The sequence below is a fragment of the Serinus canaria genome, chromosome 17 (genome assembly GCF_022539315.1).
Source record: "Serinus canaria isolate serCan28SL12 chromosome 17, serCan2020, whole genome shotgun sequence".
Lineage (NCBI taxonomy): Eukaryota > Metazoa > Chordata > Aves > Passeriformes > Fringillidae > Serinus > Serinus canaria.
The window spans coordinates 692,548-703,041 of record NC_066330.1 but is presented as its reverse complement, the minus strand read 5'-3'; the positions used below and the strand labels follow the sequence as shown (position 1 = coordinate 703,041).

General features: G+C 42.3%; 1 protein-coding gene across 5 annotated transcripts in view; it reads right to left on the bottom strand.

Moving 5' to 3' along the window:
• The window catches only part of MAPKAP1 (MAPK associated protein 1), a 79,566-nt gene that overhangs the window by 58,645 nt on the left and 10,427 nt on the right, over positions 1-10,494 (bottom strand). For all 5 annotated transcript variants that reach the window (XM_030231363.2, XM_030231364.2, XM_050980808.1 and 2 more), the window contains 2 exons: positions 8,101-8,190; positions 4,594-4,742 (listed from right to left, as the gene is read on the bottom strand). In XM_030231363.2, coding sequence (XP_030087223.1) covers positions 4,594-4,742; positions 8,101-8,190 — 239 coding nt within the window. The remainder of the gene's footprint in view (positions 1-4,593; positions 4,743-8,100; positions 8,191-10,494) is intronic.

Below are 10,494 nucleotides of genomic sequence, written 5' to 3'. Positions count from 1 at the left end.
AGCAGAGCCTCTGAGACATTTAAGACATTTTTGAGCCCCAGCTGCAGGTGAAGTTGAGATGCCCATTTTGCAGAGCCAGTTGCTGAGGGCAGCAGACAGGTTTTTGCACAATTTCCCAGTGATGTTCACCTCAATGCTGACAAGGCTTAAGCATTAAGTTGTTGTATTTACTATTCTACATTTTGAGTAAAGAAATTGTGGTGGCCTTTACTTTACAAGAGCAGCAGTGGCCTTTAATAGCACCTCTTTATTATTTTTCCCAGTAAGGAAGCCAAAGGCACCTCGAGCCTCTCATAAAAGTGGAATTTTAAAAACCTCTTTAAAATACTTTCACACCTCAGTAAAAGCAAGCACGATTCCTGAAAAGTGTTATCCCAAGCAGTTATGGTTCTGGCATTTAAAACACAATTTTCAGCACAGAGAGGTATAACCCCTTTCTGAGCTGCAAACTCTGGGATTCCTGTGGAAACATGAAAGTGGCAGGAGGATAACCATGTGAGCAGAGTACCCCACACTTCTCCTGGCACAATATTTCTGTAATAGATGGGAGCCCAGGGAGCAGCAGCAGTGTCCCAGCATCAATTCCCCAGCTCAGGGAGCAGCGTGCAGGTGGCAAGTGAACCACTAAACTGGCAGAACAAGCAAATGCTTCACCAACAACCCCTATGCAAACTCATTTTGGCTGGATTAAAATGAGAATCCTTTCACTCAGCTTAGGGGCAAAACACTGAAATAAAAAAATGCATTTTTTTCCACACAGAGATCTTAATCCTGGATTAATTATTTTACACATTTTCCATTCTAATTAAAGCAGTATTGCTTCTTTCTTAAGTTCTTTATCTACTTTCTCTAAGTAAAGCTATTTAATACTGGGGATTGTGGAAAACATTTGTTCATGATTATGCAGACATACAGTCAAACAAGACTGAAACAAGAGCAGCATGCAAAAATGTATTTAAGGACTATCATCCCAAAATGCTGCTAAAAGCTATTAACCAGTACGTGTTAATTGCCACAGCATTCATATTAATTTTCACTTCGGGCCCGACATTGTGGAATATTTCCCCTGATACATTTTAAACAAAGTTTAATTTAAGGAACTGCTTCTATCAACACTTATGAAAATTAACAGCCAAGCAATTAGCACTCATGAATTATCCCTTCCCCCATGCTTGCTACAGCATCATTTTTAAAACAGTTGCTACGTGAGAAATTGTTGCTTTTTAACCCATTACCAAAATTAGCCACGAGAAACCTTGTGGCCCTACAGAGAGGCACCATTCCTCACCAAAGGATTTTCAGCATTTGTCCACCTAAAAATTACTCTGACCAATTTTCAGTTAAATTATCCCCAGCAGTCAAGCAAACACCAGAGAACTCCATAAGAGCAGAAAAGCCAAACTTCCCTCTAACTCCATTTCCAGCTAGTCATGAAAGCAGAAATAAAAATATCTTGAGAACATCTGGTCTGCCTGTAGGAAAGGCTTTTGGCCTCATAACCCCAGCTCACTCTAGAGCCAGTCAATTCCTTCCTTCCATTTTTGATCTCTTCTGCACCCCTGTCCTGCCTGAACACTGAATCTCAGCAGAGTCACTGCCAGGAGCCATCACCACCCTCCCCTGTGCCACCTGTGCCCCTGCACAGCACTTCCAGCTCTGGCTTACACAGAGTCTTTTCTCCCCAGCAGCATTGAAACTCAGCAAGTTGGAACAATTAACTGTCATAACTTGATTTTCCAGTCCTGTAGACAGAAATAGACATACATTTATTTATCAAATGTGAGATAATTCAGTTTGCATGCAGACTAAAGAAATCGATTTGGCCAGAGATTTCTTAAGCCTCCAAGTAATTTTCTATTCCAATGACACCTGAAGGAATTACAAAGAACTAAAGGTTCTTTCAATACAAAATCCTTAGAAAGACTATATAAGATTTATTAACCCAGAAGTACAACCCGTGTGCTTTGTAAAAGATGCAAACAGGCCCAGAGCTGAGGTTTACTTTAACTATTTAGGGAGAAACTTGAAGAAAGAGTTGAGAGCAGTTACTGTATGTGTGGCTTCTGTTAAGAGCTGACGTTTCACAATGCACAGAAAACCACAATCTGTCCTGGGTAGTGGTGGGACAAGTTGTGTGGATTCCTGAGCTGCCTAGGATGCCTCCCTGCACTTGTATTTCACAAGCCATGTTCTCTGCTGCTTTGATAATTAATGAAGTGATCAGAACAGGCAGAAATTAGAGTGCTTTAAAATTTTACTATTTCATAAAATCCCAGAAGTGGTTATGAAAGAGACACTAAATCTGGCAGGAAACACCTGCAGGATGCGAGCAGTGCCCAGGCTGGCATCCCAGCCCACGCCAGGCTCTGAGCGAGCTGCTGAGCTGAGCACAGCACACGGGGCACAGGGAGGGCAGCCCAGGAGGATCTGTGGGATTTCAGGCCAGGGCCTGATCAGGGTGAGCCCAGGCAGGACGAGGAGCACCCACAGGGACAGAGCCCAGGCACAGCCCTGAGCTCCTGGGCACCAAGGCAGGAGTGCTGCTGGGCAGCTGGAACCTGCCCTGCCAGACTGCACCACGGACAGACCAAACCATGGCTGCAGCCCTAAAGATCTCAGAGCCACTGTGACCTCCTGAGTAAACACATAATTAAGTAGGGTGATTTTAAGACATGTTTAATTAGGCCCCCAGCCCCTTCCCCCCCCTTTCCCAATTATGTGCCATTTCCCCCAGAGATACACAGCTCTGTTAATTATGTAAATAAGTCATGCACTATTCCCTGAAAGAATTATATTTCTGTGAAATACTGTTCATCTATTATCAATAAAAATAAATACAAGACATACGATTTGTCATTAAAAATAATTTTTAAAAGCTCGATGATTTTTAGTGTTTTTACTGACTGAAAATACATGAGAACTGAAGCAAAATAACTCACAACTGGAGTTATGTTTCTTCTATATCTCAGATGGTCAGCCAAGCATTAAACTAGATAATACATACAGAGCCATAGAGAATAAACTTTATTTGCAAACTATTGATACCCTAACAGAGTAATAGAAACAATGGTGTTAAAATTAATAGAGTAAGATTATACTCTAACAAAAAGCACATTCAATTATTTTGGGTTGTAAAGAAGGTATTTTGATTTGAAGATCACATCTGAGATATTTCCTATCAGACCCTGCAAATCTCAGCTGAGTGACACTGAGGTATTTCCTCAGCCTCTCAAACTGACAGGCAGAGTGCAACCTGCTTCCAGGGGAGCAAACCCCTGCTAAATGTGTCTGACTTCAGAAGGAGAAAATCCAGATGTGCATTATAGACAACTACAATTAACAGAGTGAAGATTAGCTTGGATTATCAAAGAGGGAAGGAAAAAGGCTGAAGTACCTCAAGTTTCTGACTGAATTATAACAGAATTCTCTTAATAAAGAAGTATTTGACTTTTACCTCCCCTATACATGACATGAGAGCTCATTTAAATGTTTGTCCACCTGAAATTTCACGGCACAAGAACAACAAACCCAGAGTTTAGAAAAAAGGCCTCTTGGTGCTGTCAGCATGAGAGTGTTGCTGTCATTCATTAATGAGGCCAGGAATTCTGGAAACCTGAGTTAGCACTAATTGCCACATGCTAATAGATAGAAAATCACAAAGAGGAGCTTTTGCATGTGAACTTCATGGTCCTAAGGTTACCATTTCACAAATATTCCAGGTACTCCTAGAAATGTCAGTGGAATTATGGATCTGACTTTCCACTTCAGGAACACCTAACAGAATATGAAATTCTTCCATCACAATGGTAATGAAGCTCAAACTCCATCCTCCCACAGGAGATTCCACAAACAAACCCAGTTGAAAACAGATCTGTGGAGTATTTATACTTGTTTTGGAACAATATGACAATGATCCATCACACCAATGTTTATATTTCAGTTTTTAGAGTTGATGACAGAGAAAAATATCTGACAATGTGGAGTACAGGGAAGACATTTATCCCCCAGTCTGAGCAATATCAGATCCATCTCCTGACCCCCATGACCTGCCAGGTTTGCAGCCAATCTCCTCCCTGTGTTACACAAATCAGCACTTGGGCAGAAATACATGGATTAGTGCTTCTTTTTGCCTTGGAAACTACCTACTGATACCTCAGTGTCCCACCCTCAAACCAGACCACAGCTGCTCCCACTCTCAGAAGAGCACTGAGGACAAAGACATGACTCATGGAATATTCAGCAAGGGCTGTGATGTGGGTAGACAGAACAGTTTGGGGCTTTTTTAAATGCCAAATAATCAATCATTTCTACAAAGGTAACCCAGCTGCAGAGAGATGTGCCAGGACTCTGTCACAACCCCACTGACCTGCAGGAGGAGGAAACAGCAAGGGAGAGAAGCCTCATCCTCAGTCCAGAATGCTGCAATGGAAACAGCAGAAATGGTTCTGCTGAACCTGGAACCAGCACTCCTGCTTGTTTCTGGATAAGCACTGCCACCACCTGATGGCCACTCTGAAGCCCAGGTGGAGCCTGGGAGCCAGGCCCAGGAGCAGAGCCTGGCACCCCTGGCACCCGGCAGAGCCCCGTTCTCACCTTGCCGTCGAATTTGGAGTACTCATTGAAGGGGTTGTTGAGCTGCAGTGGGCACTGCTCCAGTCTCACAGAGAGGATGGACTGCTTCCCAGAACATGGCGATTTCACCCTAAAATTCTTCTTTTCAAACAGTGAGCTCAGCTCCTCTGCTGCAGATCAGAAAGAGATTAGAGGCACGGTATGAGGAGATGCACAGAGGCTGCTGCTCCCCACAGAGAGATAACATCATAAGAGGGAGCACAAAATCAAATAAATAAACCTACAAATGCTTCAGCAGGGCAGGATCTACCACCAGTCCTCCATAGCCCAAAGACACGAAACCATTAGGGAGCCTGAATGATGCTCCTGTTTAGGCTGAGAAAAAGGTGAGTTTTTCCTGTACAGAGAACAGATCTGATCAGGATAACAAAGAAGAGAAAGGCACATTCCTGGCCTCTCTGCTTGCCTACCTTGTCCTGAAGGAGCAGGGAACACGAAGGAGGGGAGCTGCTGCCACAGGAGCAGCACAGCTGGCACTGAGCCCGCAGCACATGGCACAGCAGCCCTGCCCTGCAGTGCCAGCCCTGCCAGCTGCAGCCTGGCACCAGCCCACAGGATCAGCCCCGCACATTTCACTTCTCATGGGGATTGGATATGGCCTCCCCTCATAAAAATATCAAACCTGAGACCACCATTCCAGATCACCAGTCTGAACAATAAAAACAAAAAGCTTTCTAAAACCAAAGGGGATGCAAGTTCAGGAGGTCTTTGTGTGGTCTGTGAAGGCTCATAAAAGCCTTTTTACATGAAGAAAGTGCACAGCTGAATTTCCAACAGCTCAACTTCCAATTGACTTTAAAAACCCCTAGAAAACAGGACTTGTTATGTTACAAGGCCACTGTGAAATCAGGATAAAGCCTGGGTGTGTCAGCACGTCAGTACCAAGGGCTCTCTCTCATCTGCAGGGAGCTGTGACTGAAGCTGGCCCAGGCTTCCCCCAGCTGCTCCAGGAGCCAGAGCCCCAGCCTCCATCCATCACTGCCCAGAGCCAGCCCAGCTCTCCTGCCCTCGGCTTCCCCACGGCTCTCAGAGCCACATCCTGCTTCTCCAGGGAGATGGAACTGCTCCCAAGGGGGAATGACCTGGCACTCGATCTGCCAGGACTCGCTTCATTTCTTAGAGTGCAAAATTAAAACCTGTCAAATGATAACTAGTCAAAAGCTCCATTTATTTTTATCAGCAGATTGCCTTAAAATTCAGGCAGTTGGCAGAGGTGCTAAATACTGGCACTGAGAGATCCCCAGCGGGCTTGTGAGAGGCTGCAATTAGCCAAAAAAGCTTGATTTAATCCCTTTCAATGTGGCCACTTTAACTCCATTAGGTTGTTTTGGTTTTCCAACAAGCACTCGTACTTGATTTTTTTTTAAAAATGCTAAAGCATTATATTATAGATTATATTAGTATATTAGATATATTATATATTATATTATATGATATTATATTAGATTAGTATGATATTAGAGATAGTATATATTATAGTTAGATTATAGTTATATTATATTATATTATGACGATATATTATATTACATTACGATTCATTTATTTATATAGTCATAGCATATCATAGCATCTAGCATATCATGCATATCATAGCATATATCATAGCATATATATATCTATATATCATATATATCATATCATATATATATATCATATATCATATCATTCATTACCTTAACTGACAATTCCTGGACACTTGGAAAGGACACTGGGATCCAATACAATGGTTTTACTCATACAAGTGAAAAATCAAGTTTTTATCTACAGCTATTCTGTATGTCTGGCATGTCAGCATGGGCTGAATGCAAGACTTTGGAAGGATTTCCTTGACACATTGTTAATTTGCATTTTACATGCTCTGAAATGAGGAATGTAAGATGCAGAGGTACAGAGGATATCCTGAAGGGCTCCTCCTTCTCCTTGCTGCAGTGCTGTTCATGGGAGAAGCACTCAGATCCCAGTGGCCAAGCAGAGAAGGAAAACCAGCTCTGCCAACAGCCCCGAGCCTGGAGCTTTTGTGTAACTTATTTTTTTATTGAAATCTGCTCTGCAGCAGGCAGGGACTGATCCATTTGCCTGCAGATTGCTCAGAGGGGACAAGTGTGGCTGCTGGGGACACATGAGGGGGAAGGGGATGTGAGCACAGAGCCCCCAGGAGCAGCAGGGGCTGCACAGGAACCCCAGCCTGAGCCAGCTCAGAGTGCAGGAGGATCTGCATCATCATCAGCCAAATGCTATAAAATACTGAGCAAAGAGGTGGAGGTTATGGTAGATTAACCTTTAAAACCTACAACTCTGCTTACAGAAGGAGAAAGGCAAAAACATTTCAGAATGCATTAACAGGGGTATCCAACACAGCTGAACACTGAATTAAGGATTAGTGTGGCTGTGCTGCTCGTGTGAGCAGCTTTGTTCACTCCTCTGAAAAGACACTGGAGTGCTGGAGAATGTTCTGCAAATGACAGCCACACTGAGAGGAGGAATTAGGCAAAAAAAGGGAGATTACAGAGGGACCTCATTAAGATATACACCCTTTTTGAAAGAAGTAGGCATGACAGACCATACAAAGGTTTGAATGTCTGTCAAATACAACAGAAATAGAAACTAGCTTGAGCTCTAAAATAAGAAAATTCAGAGAGATTTGTAATTTCATATCTTACAATTTAAACATCCAGTCCAAATACTTAATTATATAATTAACAAAAATAGAATTTAATAATTTTTTGAGAAATCAGTGATAATAGCTTTACCAAGGAAAGGCAAGATAAGCCAAGCCAGCATTTATTATGCTTGCATTTAAGCAGATCATACATAGACCCTTTATTTCTTAGGATTTGCACCTTATCTAAAGCAATAGCTACAAAAATACTCTGCACAGGTAAACTCCACAAAATCCCCCACGGCACCCAGTGTGCCAAACTCTGCTGGAATTGGCTCCAGGGAGTGCCCTGGAGGTCCTGCTGGCCAGAGGCACTGCTGTCCCTGCTGTGCCACAGGGTCTGCCCCTGAGTGCCAGTGCCACAGTGCCCAGGCCCCTCTGAGCCCCCAGGGCACAGACACAGTCACCCAGGTTGGGGATCTCTTGGGAATGGATCTGGGGATTTTTTGGGAATTTTGGGGATTTTTTGGGAATGGATCTGGGGATTTTTTGGGGATTTTTGGGACTAAAATTGGGGATTTCTTGAGACTAAAACTGGGGATTTCTCGGGGCTGGATTTGGGCCAGGGATGCCTCGGGGTGCAGAGCCCACCCCATAAGCCCCTAACCCAAACTGGCTGCCCAACACTTCTCCTCTGCTCTGCCCTGTTAACCCCTGAGTGCCCTGGCCAGGGCTGGCACCCAGGACAGCACAAAGGGTTGGCATTTCCTCAATGCTGAAAACCCTAGGGGAAATTACAAACTGCAAATGTTGCAACCATCACAGGCAGGAATAAAAACAAAAGGAAAACAAGAGATATTCCCTTTTACCTGAGCAAGAAGTATTTCTGTCTTTCCACTGAACGTTTTTGCATTTTATTTGATTTTGTCTCTCTTTCCGCAGACGTTCTAGTCTCTGAGCTTGAAAAGAAATATTACAACTATAAGTTTGTCAATGAAAGTTTACTATAAACAAAGACATAATTAACTACCTTTATATGAATAAAGATGTTTTATACTGCATATGTAGGGGGAAAAGTCATAAAATTTTAAAGGTGGCACCCCTGAAAAGCAAATACCAACAAAAACATGAAAATGTTCTTGATTTATAATTGAAATTAGAGGATATAAAACATTAATAGAGATCATAAAGATAGTATTAACATGGAAGAGAATAATAAAATGTGAAAACTTCTGTGATTAATATGACATTTCATTATATAAATCATTAATAACGGTCTTAAAGGAATTTTAATGCACAAATGAACTGAAGTGAATATTACATTACAGGAATAAAATTACTGTTATGAATTACTCTACCCGTTTCAAAAATTAAAGATAAATGAACTCAGACTAGACTATTAAAGTTTTAAATATAAAATCCTTTATCTAAAAATCATGAAAATTATAAAATGTCAAAGCGATATAAATTAGCACAGCTTTTTCTTCAGTGGGCTGAAACAGTTTATAGGTAGTAAAATAAATGATTTGTATCTTCACAACATTAGTCAAACCCTAAAATGAATATAATATTTCTTTACATATATTTTGACTCCATCTTCAAAATATGGTTGGAAAAAAAGTCCCAAATAGTTCTGATACCAAAGAACTTGCAGCCCAGGGTACCAGACAACAACTTAAATCACCTTTTTTGTTAACTCTGAGACTTCCTTGGGGAAAAAACCTGATGGAAGGCACCCGAGACAATGACCCAGGAAAGCACTGATGTCATCTACTCAAAATCAGCAGATTAGACTGGCAAGTAGAACTAACAGTGCTGATCCCCAAAGGAAACAATCTGCTGGACACATTAGCAATTTTGATGTATTGAGATAATTCATTAACTGAAATGGGTTTGTAGAAGAGATTCTAAAATGCTAAATTACTCTGACAATTTTTGGATAAGAGTGGAGTTCCCTGAGCCTTTCCAGCAATTAAAAAACATTAATAAATATTTTCTATCCCTTCTGTTATTATTCTTTTACATTTAGGTCTTTGAACTGAATTGTGGACAAGGAAGTAATTTTTTTTCCCCCATAAAAACTGTCAATGAGGGAACTGATAAAAAAATACTCCTTTGAAGTTTAACAGCTGTAGCAAGCAGTTTAAGGCACAAGCACAAATGGGGACTTTGATAAGTATCTCCCATTAACAACACAATGCCAGAACCTGAATACCTCTAGGTAGCTTCCTCTTAATGAAATAAGAAAAATATCCCTTCTCATAAGTTTAAATATTGGGGACACACTGTTGTAGCATAGATATTTTATTCTGAAAGAAAAGCTCCACATTTGTACTGGTTACTGCCCACACTGTAACTCAAAATTACCTTCCAAAGCCCTTTCTTTCCAAACAAGCTACCAGAAAATATAAATAAATCATATTTTAGTATTGTAAAATATAATCTGTTAGATGAACAGGTAAACAAAGGATAAAGGAAAAACCACAGACTAGAAACAAAATAATGCATGTTTTTATCTGTTTGATATTTCCACCCTTTGTCCAAACAAATGTCCAGGAGCACAGTCAGCAGCTCCCCTGAGCCCATCCTGCTCCTCCACCTAGAGCTGACCAGAAATTACCATTTCACTGTGGGACTGTGCCACAGCAGTGCCAAACCAGGGCAAGGGCCAGAACCTGACAGAAATGTGAATTATTGTGGGGTGGCTGTCACAGGCAGCCAGGGACAGTTTTGGTGTGAAAAACCCAAAGTTTGGTGGCTGCCCAAAGGCAGCTGTGGTTTCATTAATGGTCAGCCCTGAGCTGAGCTTTGCTCCCAGCCTGGGCACTTTGCTGCTGACCCACACCCAGCCCCTGGCACTGCCAGAGCTCCCAGCCCTGCCCCAGCTGGCACCTGAAATGGCTTCAAACTATAATTCAAACTGAGGTTATTCCACCAGTCTGCTCCCTGGTGAAATGATGCTTCAGAATCATTTTCTGGACTAAATCTATAAACCCTCAGACCTGGCCTTTCCTTCCTCGTGAGCTGCACCGTGGGCTGAAGTGCCCCAGCCCAGGGCAGCTGGGCAGCCTGGCACCCTGCCCTGCCAGCACCCCTCCTGCCAGCCTGGCCCATCACCTCTGTTCATTCCCAAACCCCACGGGGGATCAGTGCCTGTGGCACTGGCACATGGAAATAACCTGGGCTTTGGAAACAACCTCTCACAACTTCTGCTTGTGAAAGGCATTTCAGCATCTCTGATAGCCACACATTTTCCTGCTGAA